Below are 27,762 nucleotides of genomic sequence, written 5' to 3'. Positions count from 1 at the left end.
AGCGCTGGCCCCTATAGTTTGCTATTTCTAGTCATCGGTCAAAATTAGATAAATCAGAAGTGACTATAAAATAAAAAAAGACATTGAATATTAGACGTGGAACTGCCTATTTGACAGCGATTTTTTGGTTACTCCCTTATCCTAGACTGAATTACAGATACATAAATTTCCTAAATGGCTGTTTCTGGGTTGCTAGAAACTCTATTTTATAGTGTAACATTATTTATAAGGTTAAACATCATGTCAATGGCAAGAGGGGAAATAGTTGATGACTGCTTAGAATTGGCAGATGGGAAGACAAGATATGACACAGAAGGAAGGAAATAGCAACAGTCTTGGACTTGGACTTATTTTGCCTTGTAGCTATGGAAGAATTCTAGATGTAAGATGAAAAGAGAATAGAAATCGTCTTCACTTTATTGAGAAAAACAGAACATTTGAGTGGTATTTTTGCATAGAAACTAACCAGACTAGAGGGTCAATCAATTTTTTCTCTGGCTTGTCTGTGATTTCATGAAATAAATACCTATTTCCTGGATACCCTGAAACCTTCACTTCAGAAGCTTTTTGTTGTTGTTAGAACAACTCAGCAAAATAAAATTCCGGTTTATTGTTGGACAACGTTGTTTCACATGTCCATCAATCAGGCCAAAACAGAATAAGTAGCAACTTGATAGACAAGAAAAGGAAAAAGGGAAACCTTTTATTTCTGGCCTTTTTAACCATCTCATACAAACCAACTGGTTCTAGTACAGCTAAGTACACACACACAAAAAAGCTACTGGAATGCTCTGAATAAGACTTTTGTTGTTTTTGCTTTTTTTTTTTTTTTCACGAGTTTTCTTTTTTCTCCTTTGAGAGTATGATGAACATGGTCACACTACAAGTCAAGCCAGAAGTAGGACAGAGAATGCTCTGAAGGCTGGTTTGGTCATCCTTAGATCATTAAAAATGGTTGACCCTTAACAATATGTACAAAAATATAAAATGTAAATCAAACATACAAGCTTTGCTTTTAAAAGTATTTTTAGGAAGAAAAGCAGGGCCTGGAATTTTGGTTCTTTTCCTGTACTGCTGCCAACCCACACTGATTTCGGTCGCGTGGTGGAGAGACCTACGTAGTCCGCAGATGGCGCTGCAGGTGGCGGGCAGGCGTCCTCCATACTCCTAGGCGACCACGTTTGTGGTCTGAGAAGGGAAGTGCAGGGTGAGAGGCTGGGTCTCGGCGGTCTTTTTTTTTTTTTTTTTAAATAAAGTTTGACTTTTCCTTTTCTGCTGTCTAGTCCCTTGTCATCCTCATCAGTCATCTGCTTCTTGGTGTCAACATTGTCAACCTTGTCATCTTCAGCTATCCGTTTGGCTGTAGCTGCCTGGCTTCCTCAGGCTTCCTCCTCTTCATCTCCATCCTCTTCCTCACCAAGACCCCCTCCCCCCTCCTCTTTTTTCCTCTCCACTTCATTCCTCTTACCTCACTGTCCGCCTCCTGCTTGCCGTTTCCCTTGTTAGCGTTCCCATTAGCAGAGGCGTCCCGTTCACGCTCCGCCTCCTGCACGCTTCCTTCTTTCCCTTTAAGTCCGAGGTGTTGATCGCGGAGCTGGTATCCACGGCTGGGTCCGACACGGTGGGACACTCCAGCGTGTTACGCCTGGTGATGGCACCGTCTTTTGACACTTGCACAGAGCCTTTTCCCTCTCACTTGGCCTTTGTGGAAGAAAGAAACCTATCATCTGTCTTGATTGCAGAAATAGCCATGTTAACTGGTGATTCTAGTATGGATGTGTAGCCTTGGTAAAGCTTTTCCTCAATTTCATTTCATTTAAAATAAAAAAAAAATCTCTGTATTAACATTAGCCATCTGTATTTCTCTCTGAATTTGTGACTCATAATAACTTTGGACTTTCTCTTATTCTATGAAACATGAAACAAGAAGTTTCACGTGCATATCAAATTTTTTAAATAATGAAAGACCCAGCAACCTTCTGTTTCTTCTCATTTTAACAATTTCCACAAGTTTGAAACAATCATTGTGTATTTTCTTATTATCTAGCATATTTGGATTTAGAATTTAAATAATAAAATACAAAAGTGAAATATAGAATTCTAACATACAAAAAAATAAATATCTAATTTCCCAGAATAAAACTCCCTAGAATTATATAAGTAAAACAGGATCTTATTAAAGATAATAAAAATAATTTCATTTTCATGACCTTCTATTGCATGTACTATCTGATCCAGAGAGTTACATGTTTTCTCTTATAGCTTCATCAAATATCTGCTTCCCTTCCTCTTTAGCTCTAGTCCTGGATATGTGATCTATGTTTTTAGCCAATTTTTGAACAGATGGCTGGGCTCTATTTGACCTTCAAACTTATCTCTTCATCTGTCATTAGCTGTAACCTCAGTCTTTTGGATCTTTCGGAGCCACTTCATACTGATTCTTCCTTTTTTCCTCCACTTTTGAAATCTACTGACCAGGAGGACCTGGTACCCAAGGTATCCAGTTCCTATCAACTAGGAGGTGTTTGTTTGGCTAGTTTGTGTTTACTTATTTGCGTATTAGTTTGCTTTTGCTTGTACATCATTCATTTTTGGGATGAATTTTTATTTTTGTCTTTGAAGAACCAACAGATGGATTAGGTTAATAGGAGTACATAATGTCTCTGAAACTTTCTTGTCTGATCTGACTCAGAGTATGTCATTTAAAAATGCTGTCAGCTGCCGGTAACAGAGAGGCTTATGCCACAAAGATTTTGAGTGCTTCGTGTACTCTAGGAAGCTGCAGAATCAGGGTGTCCAGGGGCTTTGCTGTCTGGCGACATAGTCAATTGAGTAACTCATCTGCTTTCTTTTATTGAATGATACGTTCTCTGTGACAACAGTGCATTTCCTTTCTTGCCTTCTCATAGTGCACAAGCTTCCCCACATACACATTGTAACCTTTATTTGTCTAGTTTCACCCCCTCAAACACACAATTCTTTTTTTTTTTATTTTTTATTTTTATTTTTTGATAGGCAGAGTGGATAGTGAGAGAGAGAGACAGAGAGAAAGGTCTTCCTTTTTGCCGTTGGTTCACCCTCCAATGGCCGCCGCGGTAGGCGCGCTGCGACCGGCGCATCGCGCTGATCCGATGGCAGGAGCCAGGTGCTTCTCCTGGTCTCCCATGGGGTGCAGGGCCCAAGCACTTGGGCCATCCTCCACTGCACTCCCTGGCCATGCAGAGAGCTGGCCTGGAAGAGGGGCAACCGGGACAGGATCGGTGCCCCGACCGGGACTAGAACCCGGTGTGCCGGCGCCGCAAGGCGGAGGATTAGCCTAGTGAGCCGCGGCAATTCTTGTCTACTTCTTTATTTGACCTATTCTTTAACATTATTTTAATCATTCTAGTATGGCTAGCTCTTTAAGTATTCTTATGTAATTTTTAGAGGAAACTAAAAAGGAACTGGAATGAAATTAAGGTGTAAGCACATTATTTTCATCATATAAAAATTCTGACTTTATCTTATGATTTGCTTTTTATTTAGCACCCAATTTTCTATATATCTATAATATTTGTTTGTTTCTTTTCTATATAAGGCATGTAGAGAACAAAGCTCTTGAGAGTAATTATAGTAGCTTAACTCATTTTAAAATATACACGGCACTTAGCCTAGTACTCTGGACCAGGTAAGTTCTCAGAAAACATGTTGAATTAATAAATTATCTTTTCAGGAATATGAAAACCAAAGTATAGCAGACATAGGCAATAATTTTATGATTTTAAAAAAGAATTGATCCTGCTATTTGCTTTTTTTAAACTTTTATTTAATAAATATAAATTTCCAAAGTACTTTTGGATTATAACAGTTTTTTTCCACCCATAACTACACTCCCACCCGCAACCATCCTATCTCCTGCTCCCTCTCCCATCCCATTCACATCAAGATTCATTTTCAATTTTCTTTATATGTAGAAGATCAATTTAGTATATACTAAGTAAAGATTTCAACAGTTTGCACATACATAGAAACACAAAGTATAAAGTACTGTTTGAGTACTAGTTATACCATTAATTCACATAGTACAACACATGAAGGACAGAGATCCTACATGGGGAGTAAGTGCACAGTGACTCCTGTTGTTGACTTAACAATTGACACTCTTTTATGATGTCAGTAATCACCCTAGGCTCTTGTCATGAGCTGCCAAGGCTATGGAAGCCTCTTGAGTTCTCCAACTCCGATCTTAGTTAGAAAAGGCCATATTCAAAGTGGAAGTTCTCTCCTCCCTTCAGAGAAGGGTAGCTCCTTCTTTGATGGCCCGTTCTTTCCGCTGGGATTTCACTCACAAAGATCTTTCATTTAGGTCACTTTTTTTTTGTTTTTGTTTGCCAGAGTGTCTTGGGTTTCCATGCCTGAAATACTCTCATGGGCTTTTTAGCTGGATCCAAATGCTTTAAGGGCTGATTCTGAGGCCAGAGTGCTGTTTATGACACCTGCCATTCTATGAGCCTGCTGTGTATCCCGCTTCCCATGTTGGATCATTCTCTCCTTTTTAATTCTATCATTTAGTATTAGCAGACGCTAGTCTTGTTTATGTGATCCCTTTGACACTTAATCCTATCATTATGATCAATTGTGAACTGAAACTGATCTCTTTGACTAATGAGATGGCATTGGTACATGCCACCTTGATGGGATTGAATTGGAATCCCTTGGCATATTTCTGACTCTACCATTAGGGATAACTCCAACTGACCATGTGCAGAACTGTACATCTCCTCCCTCTCTTATTCCCACTCATATTTAACAGGGATCACTTTTCAGTTAAATTTAAACACGTAAGAATAATTGTGTGTTAATTAAAGAATTCAACTAATGGTATTAAGTAGAACAAAGAAGTACTAACAGAATAAAATTGTAAGTTGTACGATAGGAGGCACACTCAGAACTATCAGCACCTAGTCCCTCCCCCATCACTGCCTGCTTCCCCCTCCTTCCTACTGCACTCTTACCCATCCCTTGTAGGTGAACTGCTTCATTTATTTTTGGTTTATACTTCCTCTGTTTCTTTCACAAAATCCTTTCTTCTATACATAAAATGTAGTGTTATTTTACAGTTTGCTATCTTCATCTAATAATATATTCTGGAAATCACTCCATATCAGTTCCCAGAAATATTACTTATGCTTTTCTATTGCTGCATAGTATTTGATTATGTCAATATATTCTAGTTATATTCAGTAACAATGCTGGTTGTGCATGTTGTGAGATATGGTTCTAACTTTGTTTCTTTTTAAAAAAGCTAGTTTTACTTTTCATAATTTTTATAGGCTGATTCTTGTTTATTTAAATATTTTTTTTACTTGAAAGGCAGTGATAGAGATCGAGAGAGAGAGGCGAGCTAGGGGATTGATCTCCCATTCTCTGGTCCATTTTCCACAGCCTGCAAAATCCAGGGCTGTGTCAGGCCAAGGGCAGGAGTCAGGAACTCCATTCAGTGTCTCATGTGGGTGGCAGGGATCCGAGTACTTGGGCCATTTTTTGCTGCCTTCCAAGTTCATTAGTCAGGAGCTGGAGCAGAAGCAGAGTTGGTACTGGATTCCAGGCACTCTGATATGGGATGCAGGTATCCCAAGAGATGGCTTAACCTGTTGTACCACAATGCCAACTCCTCTAACCTCATTGTTTTTCTAAGAGGCTGCCTAGCTAGCTGTGGCGGCAGCATTTATTAAAAAGCTCATCTTTGCTGTCATGATTTAAGGTGTTGTCTTTATCATTATCATAGGTAGTTAGATCGTTTCAGGACTCGACTCTTCCCTTTTCCTCTCCTCACCTCTTCTCTGTCCTCCCTACCCTACCCCTTCCCTCCCTTGTCTGTATGTTTGTTTTTGAAGCAGTAGCACCCTGTTTTAGAGAGATTTAATGTCTGGTAAGACTAGTCTGCTTTTGTAGTTATATTTTGTGAGCTCTGGCTATTCTTGGATGTTTTGTCTTTGTCTGTGAACTTTAGTATCAACTTGCCCAGCTCCATAAATAACCTTGATGATTTTTTTATTGAGGTTGTATTGAGTTGATTTTTTTTTTTTATGATACTGAGCTGTCCAGCCCAAGAACACAAGATGCCTTTCATTTTGTTCAAGTCTAATTTTGTGTCTTTTAGAAGCACTTAAAAATTGTCCTGTTACAGACTTGGCACATTTTTGTCAAGTTTATTTATTGCTAATAATCATGGGGTTTTCTTTACCACGTATCGTCTGGCTGGTTATTGTTTGTGTCTATAAAAGTGATTGATTTTGTTATGGTAGTTTTACATCTTGTTGCCTTATTGAGTTCTTTTGCCTTAATTAGTTTTATTATTCATTAATTTGCTAGTATTTTTAGGAGATATTTTCACTTCGTTATAAATTCAGATGACTAATAACTTCTGTTGTCCAATAGCACTAGGTAGCATCTTTATTATAATGTTGTTGTGGTGGAAATAGCATTCTTGCCCTTTCTTGAGCATACCTAAAATGCCCTTTGTACCTCAATTATCAAGCCACCTTTAAGAATAAAAATGATTTTCAATTGTAAGAAATTTTTTTTTATGTTTTTGTGTTTTTAATAGAAATTGGGAAAAATCTTGAATATTACTAAAGGCTTCTTCAACATTTATAGAGATAACCCTTCTTTCCTAATTAAAGCTGTTGTATAGTCTATTATATTATGGATATCCTACTATTGATACTACCTTAAATTTCTCAAAAAAATCTCTTGATCATGATGTGCTTTACTCTTATTATTGTGTTAAATTAGTAAACACAATTTTTATTACTTTTTTACTTAACACTTTTATATCGTTCTTCAGTGATATTAAATTTTCTTTTCCCTGTTGTCTTTACCAAGTTTAAGTGTCAGTGTTTTAATCTCTTCTTAATGTGCTTACCTGGTGCTTTTCATCATGCAGAGCACTTTTGCAACAACTAGTCTTTGAAGATTTGTAGAATCTTTCTTTGAAATCATCTGTTAGTTGGTACCCTTTTATAGGGTAATTTCTTGGTAATATTTTCCAGTTTCTTTTACAAAAATTAGTTTATTTCTAATACAATGAAGTTTGGTAATCTTTATTTTTCTGGAAAAATTTTCATTTCTATCTATCTTTTCAAATTTGTATGTATGTTTATGATCTTTAAAAATTTATCATTTTAATGCTTTCTCCCTTTGATGTTTATTTTACATATATGTTTGTGATTTTTCCTTTCTTTCTTGATCAAGTTATCCAGTATCATCAATTTTGTTAATACCTTTTTTTAAAAAAAAGATTTATTCATTTATTTGAAAGTCAGAGTTACACATACACACACACAGACACATACACACACACAGAGGGAAAAACAGAGAGAGAGAGTGAGAGAGAGAGATCTTCCTCCTACTGGTTCACTCCCCAAACTGCCTCAATGGCCAGAGATGGGCCAATCTGGAGCTGGGCCAGTCCAAAGCCAGGAGCTTCTTCTGGGTCTCCCATATGGATGCAAGGGTGCAAGGACTTGGACCATCTTCTTCTGCTTTCCCAGGTACATTAGCAGGGAGCTGCATCAGAAGTAGAACAGCCAAAGCCGGCGCCGCGGCTCAGTAGGCTAATCCTCCGCCTTGTGGCGCCGGCACACCGGGTTCTAGTCCCGGTCGGGGCACCAGATTCTGTTCCGGTTGCCCCTCTTCCAGGCCAGCTCTCTGCTGTGGCCCGGGAGTGCAGTGGAGGATGGCCCAAGTGCTTGGGCCCTGCACCCCATGGGAGACCAGGAGAAGCACCTGGCTCCTGCCATCGGAACAGCGCGGTGCGCTGGCTGCAGCGCGCCTACCGCGGCGGCCATTGGAGGGTGAACCAACGGCAAAAAGGAAGACCTTTCTCTCTGTCTCCCTCTACTGTCCACTCTGCCTGTCAAAAAAAAAAAAAAAAAAAAGTAGAACAGCCAGGACTTGAACTGGTGCCCATATGAGATGCTGTCACTGCAGGTGGAAGTTTTACCTTCTATGTCACAGTGCTAGCCCCCTGTTAATTCCTTTTAAGCAAAGAATATTTTTTTTTCTATTCCGTGTTCTGGTTTTATATTAATTATTTTCTTTCTTTTCCTATTTATTAAATTTATTCTTTTTCTTTTTTCAGTTGATTATTCAAATCATTTATTTTAACTCTTCTATTTTTATTGAAAGCATTTTAGTGATTTGAATTTTCCTATCCTCATTATTTGAAATGTATTCCATATAATCTAATATTTAGTGTTTTGCTATCAATATCATTAGAAAGGAAAAGATTATGTAATTTCAGTTTGCATTTTCCCATTCACTCAACAATTGTTTGAGACAACTGACATTTTAATCTAGAGGCAGTTATTCCATTTTGCTTTTCATTTTATCAATAATTCATAGTATTATTGCATTGTGGTCAAGGGTAATGTTTATAATATGTCTATGTTACCTAATTTACTATTGTTTTCCTTGTGGCCTAATATATAATCAATATTTTATGAATGTTTCATGAGCTCTAGGGGGAAACCAAGGTATAATTTCATGATCAGAATGTAAAGATCAATGTATAGGTATAAGTCTACCTTATTTACTACCTTATTTACTTTTTGTGACATCTTGCACTGAGGATGGTACATTCATTATGAGATTCACCCTCACTAGAATAATGGTCTTGTAGTGGTTTCATTATATTCCAGGTAAGCTGTCAATGTGTGTGTCATAAAATATAAATGTCTCTCACTCATTGTTATTCAGGCAAAATAAATTATTTCTCTTTTCCCTTACAATTTCATCTATGTTGCCAGTATAAATAAAATGCCTTTATGCCCCCATGATAATATAAGATGGTATATTTCTGTGTTGGACATTAGATCACAGGCTTTTTCAAAGCAACTTTATTGGGGAATAATTGCCATACAACAAATTCCACATATTTAGAATGTACAGACTGATAAGCTTTGTCATATGTTTATGGCCATTAAGCCATTATCAAAATACTAGAAATAACTGTCATTCCTCCCAATATCTCTTTAACCGTTGATAGTCCACACTTCCAGACTAACCTATGGCAACCACTGATCTATTTTCTGTCACTGTTTGCATTTTCTGGTGTTTTATAAAAATCCATTTTTTCTTTTGTTTTTGTTTTCTGATTTCCTTCACTCAGTACAACTTTATTGTTGATTTTCTAGTTTATTGTACTGTTTTTATACCACAGTAGGAACTTCTGTGATCATAAATCATGTAATTTCTGATTATTAATAATATAGTGACTAATTGAGGTGATCTTTATTTCTATTTCTACTTTCTATTTATAAGGCACATTGAAAATCTAATTTTTCAAAGAATGTCTTTTGGTGTTACTGATTCAATTTTAGTATCTAGAGAAATTGATTAAAGAAAATTTTTATAGCCACAAAACAATAACAGCCAAGAGAGGAATTGCTTGCATACTCATTCATTGCAATAAAGTGTTAACTTCTAGGCAAGGTGGAAAAATGCCAGGATCAATGAACATTTCTGTTGAGGAAACAAATGCTGAATAAAAGTTAATACACCTTTAAAACCATTGTTCTCTTTCCCCCATAGCTCCTATTATTCTCTGTGATGGGCATTTTGCCCATTCCTTTTTCTAAGAACTGAGAGAAGTTTGGGATTGTCCCTTTGCCACTTACCTCTGGAAATTTTCCCAAGCTCTACTTTTCTGAAGCAACCATAAGGTTTCTGCCCTGGGGGACACGGAGACATATGGCTTCTTTGTTGGACAATTGCACAAGCATGGGTGACCCAGGAATAGAGTTTCAGCGGCGGAGACCTGTGTTATTGCACATTCTGGAAACACGTGGTCTTATATCTTCAACAATGATAAAAAAAATCAACTGAAGACCTAAATATGAGATTTACACTTTTGGTTTTGTGCTAAACATTTGAGTGTATTAAATAAGAGGATCATAGGTATAGAAAGGATGTAATATATAAATGAATTCAACTTGTGTATTCAACGCATCATGCTCTTTCCAGAAAAATCATTAACTTCCTTCTTTATAATGAAGAGTAGAATAATCTAAATTTTCTGATAATGATTCACTATTTCACAAACATTACATTCAGGAAGTCATTGCTGTGCTTAATCTAAATCTTTTGAGCTGTGCTTGTACCTAGGGAGGCTAAGAAGTAATAAACTTAATAAAGTTACAATTATAAATTCTTTTTTTAAAAGATTTATTTATTTATTTGAAAGTCAGAGTTACACAAAGAGAGAAGGAGAGGCAGAGAGAGAGAGAGAGAGAAAGGTTTTCTAATTGCTGGTTCCCCAGTTGGCTGCAATGGCTGGAGCTGTGCCAATCCAAAGCCAGGAGTCAGGAGCTTCCTCTCGGTCTCCCACATGGGTGCAGGGGCCCAAGGACTTGGACCATCTTCTACTGCTTTCTCAGGCCATAGCAGAGGGCTGGATCAGAAGAGGAACAGCCAGGACTTGAACTGGTGCCCATATGAGATGTTGGCACTGGAGGTGGCAGCTTTACCACTACACCACAGCGCCAGCCCCACAATTATAAATTCTTAAAATTATAAAAATTCTTTCATGTTAGAGAATAACATTTATTATACTACCTGATGCCAAGCTTTGTGCTAAACTTACACTATGTATTCATATATTTAGTACTCAGTAACATTTTATGAAAGAAGTAAAATTATTGTTCCCATCATACAGATGAAGATATTGAGAGGTAAAGTGATTTATTTTAAAGAGGGGGCATAGGGGCTGGCGCTGTGACATAGTAGGTTAATCCTCCACCTGCAGTGCCAGCATCCCATATGGGCACGGGTTCTAGTCCTGGCTGCTCCTCTTCCAATCTGGCTCTCTGCTGTGGTCTGGGAAAGCAGTGGAAGATGGCCCAAGTGCTTGGGCCCCTGCACCTGCGTGGGAGACCTGGAGGGTCTCCTGGCTCCTGGCTTTGGATCAGTGTAGCTCTGGCTATTGCGGCCATTTGGGGAGTAAACCAACATTTCTCTCTCTGTCTCTCTGTCTCTCTGTCTCTCTCTCTCTTTCTCATGGTCTGTAACTCTATCTCTCAAATAAATAAATAAAATCTTAAAAAAAAAAAGACTTGGGGGCAGAATGCTCTAGTCTAGGGGAAGATAGTTTTAAAAAAAAGTGGAGAGAGTGCAGTCTTAGGGAAGAGTTAGGGAGAATACGGCAGAGGAAACTCCACACAAATTAGAGGGACACTATGGACCTATTTGCAGGGTGTGGATGTGCACAACTTAGAACCCCAGTAGACAAGAGCCTCAGCACCAGCTTTGGAGTGAAGTGAGACCATACTGCAGTAGGCCAAGCTAATTCTGACAAAGCTGCAAGAAGAGCCTTGCTGGAGTCCAGATTGGAGCCCTGTGGGGGACAGTATATCTATCAACTAAGAGGGAAAAAAAGGGGACATGTTTCTCTCCCCCCCGACCACCCATCTTTGGCATCCTGTAGCCAGCTAAGTGAGGGTGGGTAGCATTTTGGACATACAGAATAGCTGCTCTAGCTCATGTCTGTGTGCCCAGCAACCAGCTGAGAGGAGATGCCTGAGTCTGGCTGGAAGAATTGACAGGGGCTGTGTATTTGTGACGGTGGATATCTTGTGTACCAGGACTGTAAAAACACTGTGGCTGTGTGGGAGGATGCAGAGTATTGGTGGGTCCTTAGGTAGTCACTGTGGGAGGCTCCACATGCTTGGGGCTCCCTGATTCCCTGATCAGGGATTTGTGCTTACACTGAGTACCGCGTGGATCTTTTGTTTGGTTCTTGTAGCAGCATGGATGAAAATTGTACCCACTAGGACTAGAACCCAGTCATTGGTCTCCTTTGAGGAGAGGAGATGAGCATGAGACTATGCCAACAGAGCTGAACAAACCTCCCCTCTGTTTAAAAAAAAAGGGGGGGGGCGTGATTTACTAAGCCCAACTTGAGTGTTACCTTAGACACTTCCAATCACCTTAGAGCTCCCTGGCTATACCAAGCACATGCCTCAGGGTATTCACTGAAAGAGCAGGCACTCCACTAAGCCACAGAGGCATAGTTCAAAGATAAAAGCCATCACAGGGAAAAAGAAAACCCAAGAAGTATCACCACAAATGCCAAATAATAAATGCAGCAATCTAAGAAGCAAGAATAAAGAAGACAACATGACACTTCCAAAATCCCCCAAAGAACACATTTCAATACTAGCATGTGAAGATGAAGAGATTGATGAGATGCCAGAAATGGAATCCAAAAAAAATTAATTGTAGGATTATTTAGAAATAATCAGAAGCAAATTCATGAAGTAAAGAAATCTGTACATGATATGAATGAAAATTTTCCCACAAAACTGAGATTTTAAAGAGAAGCCAAAATGAATTATTGGAAATGAAGAATTCATTAGAACAAATAAAAAATACGGTGGAAAACCTTAAGAAACCTTCAATGAGGCAGAAGAAAGAATATCTGAGTTAGAAGACAGATCTCTGGAAATTTTTCAGTCAGACCAAAAAAAAGAAGAAATAAGAAAACTAAAAAATAGTGTTGGAGATTTATGGGATACTATCAAATAAACCAACATAATGGGTCTTAGGAGTAACTGAAGGCCTGGAAAGAAAGAATGGATTAGATGGCGGTTTTAGTGAAATAGTTACAGAAAACTTCCCTAATTTGGAGAAAGAAAGGGACATTCAAGTATAGGAAGCACATAAAAGTTTTAATAGACATGACCAGAAAAGGTCTTCACCACTACACTTTGTAGTCAAACATTCCACAGTAAAACACGAAGAAAAGATTCTAAGATGTGTGTGAAGAAATGTTAGATTACTTTCAGAGGATCTCCAATTAGACTCAGCTGATTTCTCATCAGAAACCCTACAGGCAAGGAGAGAATGGCAAGATATATTCAAAGTCTTAAGAGAAAAAAAGAAACTGTCAACCCAGAATACTGTACCCTGCAAAGCTCTCATTTATGAATGAAGGTGAAATAAAGACCTTCACAGAAATTTAAAGAATTTGTCACCACTCATCCAGCCCTACAAAAGATGCTTAAGGATAAACTACACACAGAAACACAGAAACATGGTCATCACTATGAAAGAGAGTGAAGGCAGAAAATCTCCTATTAAAAGTAAAAAGGAATCCAAAGTAAACAATAGGAATATTTATGGAAAAATAGCAGGGCCAAATCCTTACTTAACAATAGTCGCCTTGAGTGTAAATGGCCTCAACTCTCCAGTTAAAAGATACAGATTTGCTGAATGGATTAAAAAACAAAACCCATCTATTTGCTGCCTACAAGAAACACACCTCACCAACAAAGATACATGTAGACTGAAAGTGAAAGAGTGGAAAAAGGTATCCCATGCTAATGGGAAAAATAAAAGGACAGGTGAAGCCATCTTAATATGAGACAAAATAGACTTTAACAGAAAACCTGTTAAAAAGAACAAAGAAGGGAATTATATAATGCGTAAGCGATCAATTAAATAGGAAGATGTGACTATAATAAATGTATATGCACCCAATTTGGGGCACCTGGCTATTTAAAAGAAATGTGAATGTATCTAAAGGGAGACATAGTCTCCCATACAATAGTAATGGGGGACTTCAGTGCTGCAGTTTTAGCACTGGACAGATCAACCTGACAGAAAATCAGCAAGGAAACAACACAGTTAATTGGCACAATGGACTGAATGGACCTAACTGATAACTACGGAACTTCTCATCCTACAGAAGCAGAATACACATTGTTCTCACCAATTCATGATTCTCTAGGATAAACCACATGCTAGGCCATAAAACAAGTCTCAACAAATCAAGAAAAAATCAAAATCATCTCATGCATCTTCTCTGGCTACAGTGGAATGTAGCTGGAAATCAACAACTCAAGAATCTCTAAAACATGTGTAAACACAGGAAAACTGAACAACATGCTCCTGAATGAAGAAATCAAAAGTGAAATAAAAAAAATTCTGAAAACGAATGAAGATGACAATAAATCATATCAAAACTTATGGGATGCAGCAAAAGCCAATGTAAGAGGAAAGTTTATAGCAATTGGTGCCTACAACAAAAATTGGAAAGGCACCAAATAAATGAACTTCAATGTATCTCATGTTTATTGCAGCTCAATTCCCAATAGCTAAGATATGGAATGAGCCCAAATGCCATCAACTGGAGGCTTGATAAAGAAATCATGGGATATATACACCATGGAATACTACACAGTGATAAGAATAAATGAAATCCTGTCGTTTGCAACAAAATGGATGAACCTGGAAAGCATCATACTTAGTGAAATAAGCCCATCCCAAAAGGACAAATACCATATGTTCTCCCTGTTCTGTGATAACTAATAGAGCATATAAAGGTAATCTATAGAAGCAAAATTAATGCTTCAAGATGCAATTTCTTTGAACAGCCCTTGTCTCAACTGTTGAGTAACATTTTTTTAAAACAATTTGTTGAACTCTTTACTGAGTACAGAGTTAACTGTATTTGTGTAAAGATTGTTGAAAATAGATATCAGTAAAAAATAAGAATGGGAATAGGAGATTGAGGAGGAAGGATGGCAGTGTGGGTGGGAGGGCGGGTAAAATGGGAAAAATCACTATATTCCTAATGTTGTATTTATGAAAAGCATGGAGTTTGTATTCCTTAAATAAAAGGTTTCTGGGGATAAAGACTTGGATTTAGAAATCAGCAGAGGAACAATTGGATTCCAGGATATATCCTCTTAACTGCTCTACTACTAAATTAGTAGTGAGAAAGAAAGCAAGGGAACTTAATTTAGCAATGTGTAGGACCACGCATTGTACTAACTCTTCCCATATTTTACCTGCTTTATAGCAGCAGCCCATATATGAAGCATGTGTGATGTGGTGGGTCTATGTTCTTGGCCTCACTACTGTGTATCTGCCATTCTCTAATCTTCCAAGACCCTTCCTTATACTACTTATGTGTCTCCTCCTTGTCTTTCAAGGTTCAACTCAATAAATATAATAATCTTAGGGAAATCTTCTCTGACATCTCTGGAGAGCGCTATAAGTGATTCTTCCTGTTTGCTCCCACAAGACATTGCTCCTTGTCCTCTGTCACAGAACTGCCTCATCTATCAGGAAGCAAGTTTTACGTCCTTGTCTCCCTTTCTAGACTGTGAATCTCTATAGAACAGAAACTGTCTATCTGTATAATTCCAGCAGCTGTACTTAATAAATGTGAGTTGAATAAATTGAAGAGAAAAAGGTCAATTAAATGTTAGTGGCATCATCACCATGTTAAATAACCAATGTTAAGTTGAGATTTTTTTTTAAACCTTTTCAGATTTATTACTTTCTCTCTCCTTTCCTGGAAGATGTGAAATGGGTCTATATCTTTTAAAACCATAACAGAGTTCTTAGTTAAGAAGAAGCAACAAAACTTAAAATTCTTTAATTTTTTCATACATTTTGTTAGTGCCATTTATCTCAAATGTAGAGTTGGAGTCAATAAAATCTCCTACTTCTCACAATTACCCTCATACCTGATGAAAAATGAAGCTCCTACAACTTCCTACTCACCTGTGTTTTTTAGTAATGCCATGTTTCCATCTTCCTACTTTATGCCTTTTCTGATTTTCTTTAGCTGGGGCAGAAAGGAGGGAAGAACAGTGCAATTGTCCATCCCGAGCAGGTCAGACTGTCATTGTTGCTTGCATCAGAGCTAATTTTCTTGAAAAAGCTGAGGACTGAGAAGGCTGTGGAGCCCCCTCCACCATATGTGGTATTCCAAATAAAAATAATTCTAAGTCTAGTAAATTTCTGATACATTTCACAGTAAACGAAAGTAAAATAAAAGATCAGTTGGGTTTCCTATGTAGTTAATTAATTGGTCTATCAAGTAGTCTTATGTCCCAAACTCATGTTTCTGCTCTTCAATCCTACTGTCTAGCTTAGATACCTGTGTCCTTTAACTACTCTTCTTATGTTAACCTTTTACATGGTCATTTGTTCCACATTCTTTCATTACCTCAATCCTACCAGAGCACAGCTGATGTGTGAGCCAGTGTGCAGCATGCTTCCTGGCAAAATTAGGTGTTTAATAAGCATATGGAAGAGTGATGTCACCACTGCTGCAAAACTTCATTTTTACTGCTTTATGGTGCTTATATTCTGACTTCAAAATTTCTTGAGTTATTTTCTATTACTCCCTTTTGGCTAGTTTTGCCCCTTCTGAACTGGCAATTCTGTCCTCTGAGCAAGTCCCATGCTGAGCTGCTTCATATTCACCCCTCTTTTTAGAATGGTTCCAAAAAGTTTCTCTGTCTTGAATTCCTCCTCAAGTGTCAAGGCACAGTTTTAACTCTACCCTGCAGTAATCCCTCCCTACTTTGAAATCCAGTGGCAAGTTTTGTATTTATCTCTTGTACCTGTGTTGTTTGTATCTTTGCCTTGGTGTGATTATTTGTACTCATGCACATGCTGTACCTCTGAAATGCAGCCGCTTGGCGTTCCTCTTAGAGTCTTTTTTCTGCACACCCATGTCTACAAGACTCAAGACCTCCTCATGCATAGCTTACTTGTTTCTGAAAACTGTTTATTCAACTGTAATTCTGTGTTTGAGGTAGAGAAGGTTTTCTTTTCTTTATTCCTTTTTTTTTGGTAATAACTTTAATTTTGGGATAATTTAAAATTTGTAGAAAAGTTGCAATGAGGCCGGCACCGTGGCTTAACAGGCTAATCCTCCACCTTGCGGCGCCGGCACACCGGGTTCTAGTCCCGGTCGGGGTGCCGGATTCTATCCCGGTTGCCCCTCTTCCAGGCCAGCTCTCTGCTATGGCCCAGGAAGGCAGTGGAGGATGGCCCAAGTCCTTGGGCCCTGCACCCGCATGGGAGACCAGGAGAAGCACCTGGCTCCTGGCTTCGGATCAGCGAGCTGTGCCGGCTGCAGCGGCCATTGGAGGGTGAAGCAATGGCAAAAAGGAAGACCTTTCTCTCTGTCTCTCTCACTATCCATCCTGCCTGTCAAAAAAATAAAAAAAAAAAAATTAAAAAAAAAAGAAAAGTTGCAATGATAGCACATAGAGTTGGCACATACCCCAGATTGGTTCCTCAATTATATCTTCCATTAGTATGGTATATTTGTCACAACTAATAAACCAGATCTAGTTAGTATTAATTGAAATCTAAATGTTATATTCAAATTTCCTTAGTTTTTTCCTAATTTGTTTTCTGTTCCAGGATCATATCCAGAATGCTTCATTACATTTTCAGTTGTTCTGTCTTCCCTTTTGTCATCTTTTCTTGTTTTGTAAGATCATGACAGTTTTGACTTTGTTTAGTATTAATTATTTATGTATTTTAGTATCCAGTCCTTTATCAGATATTTTTGGTTTGCAAGTCTTTTCCTCATTCTGTGGATTTCCATTTTATTCTGTTACTAATGTCTTGTGATGCACAAATTTTTAAATTTTTCATGAAGCTCAGTTTGTCTATTTTTTCTTTTGTTGCTTGTGCTTGTGGAATCATATCTAAAGAAACTATTTTCAGATGTAATATTGTGAAGCTTTTCCCTCTTTTTCCTGTAAGAGTTTTATAGTTTTACATTTTATTTTTAGGAGTTTAGTCAATTTTAAATGAATTTTTATATATGATGTGAAGTAATGATCCGCTGTCATTCTTTAGCACGTATTGTGCCCTATTTCCAGCACCAAATGTTGAAAGGACAACCCTTTCCTCCACTGAATAGTCTTTCTTGTCAAAAGTCATTTCACCATAGATGAGAAGTCTTCAGAATGTTCATAAAAATGGATATTATGAAAAAAACTATGCGTGGATTTAAAAAGTTTTATACCAAAGTATACCTAGTTTTAAATTCTATTTTCATGAAATTTTTGAAGCATCCTTACATGTAAGAGTTTATTTTCAGGCTATCTAATCTATTGGCCTATCCATCTGTTTTTATGTCAGTATCACACAATTTTGATTACTATAACTTTGTAGTAAGTTTTGAAATTTGGAAGCGTTATTCTTCTAGCTTAACCTTTTACATGGTCATTTGTTCCACATTCTTTCATTTTTTGGGCTGTTAATTGTTGTTTGATTTTTCTCTCCTAAATAATGTTTTACAATTTGCATATGTTAAGACTTACTTTGTGTTGTAAAATATATGGGTTTTGATAAATACGTAGTGTCATATATATATTACAGTATATTATATGTATTATATGTATTATAGTATCATTCAGACTAGTGTCATCATCCTAAAAATTCCAGATATTTCACTTCCTATACATTCTTCCATTCTCAACTCCCTGGAAACTACTGATCTATTACAGTTTCTATAGTTTTGTCTTTTCTACAATCATACATTTTGCAGCCTTTTCAGACTTCTTTTACTTGCAATATGCATTTAAGATTCAGTTGTATCTTTGCAGAATTGATAGCTATCTTTTTTATCACTGCACAGTATGGAGAAGGATTTTATATGCTGAATTTCACAACATGAAACTTCATATGTATCCATTTGATACAATTTTTTCTCAAGTCCTCTGGTCACTTAGAGGCTTTATCTGCCATATCCCTTTGCAGCACTCAACTCTTATCCTAATGTCATGACAATTTATCTCTCTCTAAACCTGTTTACACTGCTCAGTAACACAGGGCTTTTTAAAATTTTAGGTCTCACTTAAACAGCTTTTGAGACTTTATGTTGCAAAGTTATATCCTTATTTATGGTCCTAGTTAACATTCCTCAGTCCTAACATTACCTTTTCAACTTTCTTTATACAGTCTTTTAAGGTGCGAACTGTATCTCTCTCCCTGCATTCTACAACAATGCTGTGCCTGGCCTCTGGCAGCTATTTAATAAATATTCATTGAATAAACAAACAAGTTAGTTGGTATAATGTAAGAGCCAGATTGTAGAAAAATCAACATTACCTGAAATCCATGCTATATTTTATCCACTTCGGTAATATAGTTGTTTCCTATGCACTCTTCTTTTTTTCCCCTGTAAGTATTTGAAGGCACTAGGCAAATATGACTTGAAATCTGAGATACATTCAATTTATATAGAACACATGGTGTTTATTTAAGCATTACCAAATAGCATCATGCTAGTGAACCTTGATAATGTACGTCAGAGGTTTTCAGCGTTAGCCCAGAACATCAACATTACTGCAAACAGCTGAAATATATTGTTTGAAATTTATTTTCTCATAAAATGCTACATGGCCAAGTTTTGGGAACTGGGTTTCTAAATTAGACTGATTATCATCCATATCATTAGTGAAAGGAGCTGATGTGACTGTTTATTAAGTCATTAGCTTAGAAAAATCCCCCACATTATTGCCAAGCAACACCCCAAACTATTCGGAGATATTGCTGTAGAACCCCCAAATTGGGTCGGCTTGCTAGACATGCAGAATGGCAGTCACTGACATTGGGGTGGTGGAAGAAAGTAGGTATTTATGTCAAAGCGCAGAGCAAGGAGCTGGGCAGCTATTGTTTAATTCTTGGGCTACCTGAGGAGTTAGGGATGAATGTACTTACTTATTGAAATTGAGGCTGAGAGGTGTGTGATCAGCTCATGTCCAGTTTTCTGGTTGGTCAGTGTTGTTCATGATCTTCATTTGACTGGTTAGTGATGCCATGCTCTTTAAGGAAGTTTTGATGGCCAGCTGGGCTCCATTTGGTCTGAGGGTTACTTGAAGGTGGCAGTTATATTCTGCCTGGACCTGTAATCCCCCCCAAGCAAGTGACTCCTTGAGTCCAGTGATTAGAACCCTGTAAGACCAGCAGTATTACTCCAAGTCAGTGAATTCCTTTCGATGACGGACAGGCAAGGGCATCTTGGACTAAGGGAGACAGACTGAAGGTCGAGTCCTGCTTTTACATAATAGGGGTTCAGTTTCAACATGGATACAAAATTAAAGTACCAGGTCTCCAAACAAAATATTCTAGAAAACCCCGATTTCACATACCTACTTTTGAAGATAAACACAGTTCAATCTGTTGGACCCTCATGTAAAGCCTGTATTGCTTTGAACTTGCTACCTTTGAACTATGCATACAGTCTCTCTATGCTGGCTCCCTAATTCAATGTGAATGAACTGTTGAAATTTAGGGGCTGGATAATGGGGATAATAAAGAATTTTTAAATCTGTCTTCCTCCCACTGTCCCTTTGTCCTCTCTCTTATGATACCCACCATTGGGGCTGGCACTGTGGCATTGGCTAAAGCCGCCGCCTGCAGCACCGGCATCCCATACGGGCGCCGGTTTGAATCCTGTCTGCTCCTCTTCTGATCCAGCTCTCTGCTATGACCTGGGAAAGCAGTAGAAGATGGCCCAAATGATTGGGCCCCTGCACCCATATGGGAGACCCAGAGGAAGCTCCTGGCTCCTGGCTTTGGATCGGCACAGCTCTGGCCGTTGTGGCCAATTGGGGAATGAACCAGAGGATGGAACACCTCTTTCTCTGACACTTCTCTCTCTACATAACTCTGGCTTTCAAATAAATAAATCTTAAAAAAAAAAGATACCCACCATTTTCTTGGGTTATGCAGAAGGTTGTGATTTAATAGAATAATTTCTTCTCAGTTAAATCTCAAATGTTTGCAGTCATCCTTATGTGCCCAGTGGTGTGTATCAAAAATGAGGTCTTAAGGGACTTGTTGACCTTTCAGAATCAAGAGCTCTCCATGTTAGGGATTTGTCCCTTGCTGCGAGGATTTTTTAAGAGCATACAAATGTGCAAATAGAGTATTACAAAAGAATTTTGAGTCTTTGAATGTTTTACAAGAGGATATTCTATCTTTTCTCAATTTTTTATAAGGTAAGTTTCCATAGTTTCAACACTTGAAATGATTGAAATCTTTTCATATCTTGTAGTTTTTTGGGAAGTCTTTTGTTTGTAACTCTTAGGTTGTGGAAATGACAAAGAAGCTGCTGCTAGAAGATACTGATTGAGCTGGAAGTGGTTGGTGACCACGTTTGGTTAGGTAACTTATTTCTTGGGCATGGCCACTCATGAACCTAAATAGGCACTGGAATTTAGGAAACAAATGAAAAACAGAAGATAAATTTTCATTAGCTTATTTATTTATTATACCCCCCAATTTTTATTATTAAATTAGAGAAAGTTAAGAATACTTAGCAAGGGTGGGAATCTGGTCTAGTAGTTAAGTTGCATGTTGGAATGCTGGCATCCCATGTTGGAGTGCCTGGGTTTGAGTCCCAGCTCCACTCCTGATTCAATCTTCCTGCAGATACATATCCTGGGAGCAAGCAGGTGATGGCTCAAATAATTGGATCCTTGCCTCCCTGTCACTCACATAGGTGATCTGGATTGAATTACCAGCTTCCAGCTTTGGCCTGGTCTAGCCTCAAGCATTGTGGACATGTGGGGACTGATCCAGTATGTGAGAACTTCTTTTCATCTGTCTATCTCACTCAGCACTATCTATGTCTCTCTGCCTCTCAGATAAAAGAAAGAAACACAATTTTAAAAATATTACCTTGTTGGCCAGCCCTGTGGTGTGGCGGGTAAAGCTGTTGCTTGCAGTGCCAGCATCCCATATGGGTGCTGGTTTGAGTCCCAGCTGCTCCACTTCCGATCCAGCTCTCTACTATGGCCTTGGAAAGCAGTAGAAGATGGCCCCAGTGCTTGGGTCCCCACACCAGTGCTTCCAGGTCTCTGGGAGACCTGGAAGAAGTGCTTTGTTCTTGGCTTTGGATTGGCCCACCCATTTGGAGAGTGAACCAGTGGATGGAATCTCTCTCTGTCTCTGCCTCTGCCTCTCTGTAACTCTTCAAATAAACAATAAATCTTTAAAAAAATTACTTGGTATACAGATAAGAACTTTCCAACATTTCATGCATCTGTAAAATTCCATATGTACAAACAGGCTTTACAATTTCAAATATTTGTATTACTTATCTGGGGCATTTGGCTGAAAGGAAAATCCAGCTCTCTGGTTTTCATCTTACCCCAATCATGTGCTAGTTTCATCCTCATCACTGTAAGAGTTAATGTCCTAACTTGGGACTGATTTACAACAGAAAGATACTTGGGACTAACTAGTTCAATGCTTATGTTTTCTGATTGTGTTTTCAGGATGAAAAGCAGCAGACTGTGAAATAAGAGTTGTCAATAGATCACTGTGTGCCACTTGTATCCATTCTTTGTTAGCTTGAGTATTCCCTCCAGAACATTTCTTTGACAAACTGAGGCAAAGTTACTGGAATAATGTTTATAGTAGAACTGCTGCTTTGGTTTCCTGTACTGACAGTAGATGGTTTGATTTTTACATTGGCAACACATATTCTTTTCTTTATTACATATTGAATAAAAGGTCACTCTACACAGAAAACAATTCAAAAATATTTCCTTCTGCACTGATAAATTCTTTCAAGTTTTCAAGAGTTAGAAACTGCGATGTGACCCTTTTTACAGTTTCAAAACGGGTGGCAGATTTTCCATATTGGATAAATGCGCATGATGCCTCATATGTTCCTGCATATTTTACAGGTTTCCAAGTCCTTTCATGTATTATTCCAAATTTACAACTATGTAAGTGACAAAGGCCACACGTCACTCTCATAATTTATAAATGATGAGACCTGGAGAATTGCAGTGGGTTTTATTTAATTGCGGAGCCAGGATGTGGTAGAACTCTAGGGTCAGCACATTGGCTTTCAGTCTTCAGTCCAGGAAAATATAGTCTAACACAAGTTCAGAGCTTGATTAGTTTGACCTAGGGGAATTGCAGTATAATTACAATATGGAAGTAATGTATTTTGTAATTTGTGCTCTGATGGTACAAGATAGCACTATTTACTTCTCATTTGCAAGACGGTGACCTCTTGGTAAAAGGAGATCTCATTGCTACTCTTCCTTCTGACTTCTTTAATAGTTAATCTCATTTTCTGACAATAATTTTATGACCACACCTAAATATTATAATTAACGTATTAAGAGGTTGTAGTGGCTTGACCTGTTTTGTTTAATTTTTCCAGTTAATGAATACTCATGAAGATAATTGTAAAATATTTTATTTAAAGTAAACCCATTTCATGTATTTCATGTATACAGATTTAGGAACATAGCAATACTTTCTACTCCATCATGAAGTTAATTTAATGTTCTTTTCAAAATAGGCAATTTTATCTTTTCAGTTTCTGTGACTGAATTCACACAGTTATAGTAAGTGAGAATGGACTGTCTTCTGAAAGCCCTCTCTTCAGCAAAACAAGAACACGCATCATTGAAGTGATGCGAGTCACAGAGGGATTTACGATTCTTCCCATCACCTTTTGCCCAGGAGAGCTCAGTGCACAGCTTGTACTCAGAGTTTATGATTTTGTCTAAAGTAGTTTTGGGATGGAGGGTGAGGTGAGGAGTACTAAAGAAATATTTAAAGAAAATGATTTTTATCCTGATTTCTAGGCTTCTTAAGACATATACCTTTACCTTATCTCCATTTTGGTTTTCCTCAAATACAAGGGTATTTCAAAAATTTTGAGGAAAAATGGAATTAAAATATAATACAAGGGTAGATATTTAACCTAATGCTTAAGGTGCCTAGATCTGATATTGGAGTTTCTGGTTTCAAGGTCTGGCTTCTTCCTCAATGGCAGCTTCCCCTTAATGCGTATCTTGGGAAGCAGCATGTGAAGTGTCTGGGTGTCAGCTATCCAGGTGGGAAACCTCTATTTAATTTCTGACTTTTGGCTTCAGCCTCGCCAAGCCCCAGTTGTTGTGAGCATTCGGGGTGTGCAGTAAAGGATTGGAGTTCCTTCTCTGTCTCTCTTTTTCTACCTCTCAAATAAATAAATAAATATTTTTAAAAGAGACTATATCTGTTTTTTCAGGAACTTCTTGTCATACCCTTGAACAAATAAGTCCTAATATCTTCATATTAAATATTAGCCTACTGGAGTTGTTTGATGAAGTATCTGGTCAAACAGTATGCTTCCAGAAGCTGGAAAAAACTTAAAGAATATTTTTATTGTTTCTGTGCTTTTGAGATTTTTTTAAAAATATTTATTTATTTATTGGAAAGGCAGAAATACAGAGAGAGAAAGGGAGAGAGAGTGTGTGTGAGAGAGATCTTCCATCCACTGGTTCCCTCCCCAGATGGCTGGAGTTTGGGCAGGCCAAAACCAAGAGCCAGGAGCCAGGAGTCAGGAGCTTCATCCGAGTCTCCCATGTGGGTTCAGGGGCCTAAGGACTTGGGCCATCTTCCATTGCTTCCCCAGGTGCATCAACAGGGATCTGGTTTTGATGTGGAGCAACCTTGAACTGATTCCCAAATCAGATGGTGGCACTGCAGGAAGGCTTAACCTTCTGTTCCACAGTGCTGGCCCCATTGCTTTTGAGATGTTAAGCCTACTGTAAAGTAGTAAATCAGAGAAAGGTACCTCCTTCTTTGATGGCCCCGTTCTTTCCACTGGGATCTCAATCACAGAGATCTTTCATTTAGGTCTTCTTTTTTTTTTTCTTTTCCATGGTATCTTGGCTTTCTATGCCTACAATACTCTCAGGGGCTCTTCAGCCAGATTCGAATGCCTTAAGGGCTGATTCTGAGGCCACAGTGCTGTTTAGGACATCTGCCATTCTATGAGTCTGCTGTGTATCCTGCTTCCCATGTTAGATCCTTCTCTCCCTTTTTTATTCTATCAGTTAGTATTAGCAGACACTAGTCTTGTTTGTGTGATCGCTTTGACTCTTAGACCTATCAGTGTGATCAATTGTGAACTGAAATTGATCACTTGGACTAGTGAGATGGCATTGGTACATGCCACCTTGATGGGATTGTATTGGAATCCCCTGGCACATATCTAACTCCACCATTTGGGGCAAGTCTGATTGAGCATGTCCCAAATTGTACATCTCCTCCCTCTCTTTTTCCCACTCTTATATTTAACAGGGATCACTTTTCAGTTAAAAGTTAAACACCTAAGAATAATTGTGTGTTAATTACAGAGTTCAACCACTAGTACTAGAACAACAACAACAACAACAGCAACAGCAAATACTAAAAAGGATAAAGTATTACATTGTACATCTAGAGTCAAGACAAGAGCTGATCATGTCATTGTTTCTTATAGTGTCCATTTCACTTCAACAGGTTTCCCCTTTGGTGCTCAGTTGTCACTGATTAGGGAAAACAAATGATATTTGTCTCTTTGGGACTGGTTTAATTCACTCAGCATGATGTTTTCCAGATTCCTCCATCTTGTTGCACTTTGACTATGACCCTATCGGAATAAGATCAAAGTCAGCGAACTCTAAAAGCTTCCATAGCCATGGAAACTCATGACTAGAGCCTAGGGAGATTACTGACGCCATAAACAGGAGTGTCAAATTGTTAAGTCAGCAACAGGAGTCACTGTGTACTTACATCCCATGTGGGATCTGTCCTTAATGTGTTGTCTAATGTGCAGTGATGCTGTAACTAGTACTGAAACAGTATTTTTACACTTTGTGTTTCTGTGTGGGTACAAACTGATGAGATCTTTACTAATTATATACTGAATCGATCTTCTGTATATAAAGATAATTGGAAATGAAAAAAAAAACCTGGTGTTAAATTGGAAATGGCATAGAAAATTAATTAATTTTTTTAAAAAATATTATGTAGGATCTCTGTCTTTAATGTGCTGTACAATGTTATTTAATGCTATAACTAGTACTCCAACAGTATTTTTTTCACTTTGTGTTGTTATATAGGGGAAAACTGTTGAAATCTCCACCTAATATATACTAAACTGATCTTCTGTATATAAAGAGAATTGAAAATGAACCTTGATGTGATTGGAAAGGGAGAGGGAGCGGGAAAGGGGAGGGTTGCGGGTGGGAGGGAAGTTATGGGAGGGAGAAGCCATTGTAAACCATAAGCCGTACTTTGGAAATTTATATTCATTAAATAAAAGTTTAATTAAAAAAATAAAGTAGTAAATCATATCCTTTTGATTAAAAATACATTTATAGGAATACAAATTTGCATTTTATTCTACAGATATCAAATTTAACTGATTTAATTTTCCCTTTTTATTTTTTTTTAAGATTTATTTATTCACTTGAAAGTCAGAGTTACACAGAGAGAGGAGAGAGAGAGAGACAGAGACAGGGAGAGAAAGAGAGAGAGAGAGAGACAGAGACAGAGAGAGAGAGAGAAAGAGAGAGAGAGGTCTTCTATCCGATAGTTCACTCCCCAATTGGCCGTGACAGCCGGAGCTGTCCCAATCCAAAGCCAGGAGTCAGGAGCTTCTTCCGGGTCTCCCACGTGGGTGCAGGGGCCCAAGCACTTGGGCTGTCTTCTACTGCTCTCCCAGGCCATAGCAAAGAGCTGGATCAGAAGAGGAGCAGCTGGATCTAGGACCGGGGCCCATATGGGATGCTGGTGCTTCAGGCCAGGGCGTTAACCCGCTGCACCACAGCACTGGCCCCAATTTTCCCTTTTTATAATGTAGGGATAGGAAAAGAGGAAAAAGGAAAAGTCAATATTAAAAAATATTGTGTTAACTTTAATTGAGATACTTAAATTTTATGCAATAATATTTGGACTTTCTTGGAAACTAATAATATACTTAAGAGAACTTAAGGTATTGAACATATAAATTTTACAAAATCTGTTCTCTGTGTCTAGAATGAAGTTGAAATGTGTTGGATTTAATCTCTCTAGGAACCATGGGAAATTTTATTTGGAGTTAGCAGCTGACCCTTTCTTTGTGCTCTTAGGTGACCATGTTTGTGCTGCAACTGGGCAGTGCCACGTTTCTGCTTACAGAACCTGTGATCAGCGCAATGACGACGGGGGCTGCCACTCATGTAGTGACTTCACAAGTCAAGTATCTCTTGGGAATGAAAATACCATATATATCTGGACCACTTGGATTCTTTTATGTGAGTTTTCTGTATGTCATTGTTTATATACTTTTGGGTGTGTATGTTTCACAAAGTAGAATTGGGCTAATTACAATACTGAGATGTTTATATATTAAAGTGGCTTGAGTTTAAATAAAATTTTACAAGATATATTAAATGTGATTTAAGGTATAAGTTTAATGAGTAATAACTACTAATTTTAAAAACAATTTCTTACAACGTGTAATTGAATATGATATAATTTGGGCCATGTTTAGAAAAACATGGCTTGAATGATTTTGAAGCCAATATGTTGCCAGCTACTAATGGAAGTCATGGATTGCAATTATGGCCCTGTATGACAGTAGATCCTACCAATTTCCTTTATGTGGACCATGGTTTGGTTGTATCAGAACCTGTTCAAAATTAGGGGTTGGGGTCTCTGTTGCAGATAGTCAGCAATTAAATACCACCCAATTGAGAGAAAAAAAAAAAACTACTTGAAAGGGTGGGAGTTGTGATACAATGAGTAATTCTAAGCTTGGAAAGCTGGCTTTCCCTATCTGAATGTCTAGTATTGAATCCCACCTCTGTTTTCCATCCACCTGTCTGCTAATGCACACCTGGGAAGCAGCATATACTATCTCAAGTACTTGGGTCCCTGACACCTACATGAGAAACCTGGTTGGAGTTCCTGGTTCCTGACTTCAGCCTCTCCCACCTCCAGCTGTTCTGAGCTTTTGGGGAGTGAACCAGTGGATGGAAAATCTCCCTTTCTCTCATTCTCTCTCCCCCTCTATCTCTTTTTGTCTCTCTTGCTGTTGCTCTGCCTTCCACATAAAAACATTTTTAAACATTATTTTTAAAGTATCAAGAGATTGGTTTAAAACAAACAACAATGGGAAAAGTACTCCTG

The 27,762-nt window shown here is 38.1% G+C and overlaps 1 protein-coding gene across 1 annotated transcript in view; it reads left to right on the top strand.

Annotated features, from left to right (window-relative positions):
- SLC26A7 (solute carrier family 26 member 7) overlaps positions 1-27,762 on the top strand; it is a 132,133-nt gene that overhangs the window by 39,692 nt on the left and 64,679 nt on the right. The window contains exon 4 of the mRNA XM_062189506.1: positions 26,721-26,885. Coding sequence (XP_062045490.1) covers positions 26,721-26,885 — 165 coding nt within the window. The remainder of the gene's footprint in view (positions 1-26,720; positions 26,886-27,762) is intronic.

This window comes from Lepus europaeus, chromosome 4 (genome assembly GCF_033115175.1).
Source record: "Lepus europaeus isolate LE1 chromosome 4, mLepTim1.pri, whole genome shotgun sequence".
NCBI lineage: Eukaryota > Metazoa > Chordata > Mammalia > Lagomorpha > Leporidae > Lepus > Lepus europaeus.
This window is presented reverse-complemented; position numbering and strand designations above follow the sequence as displayed.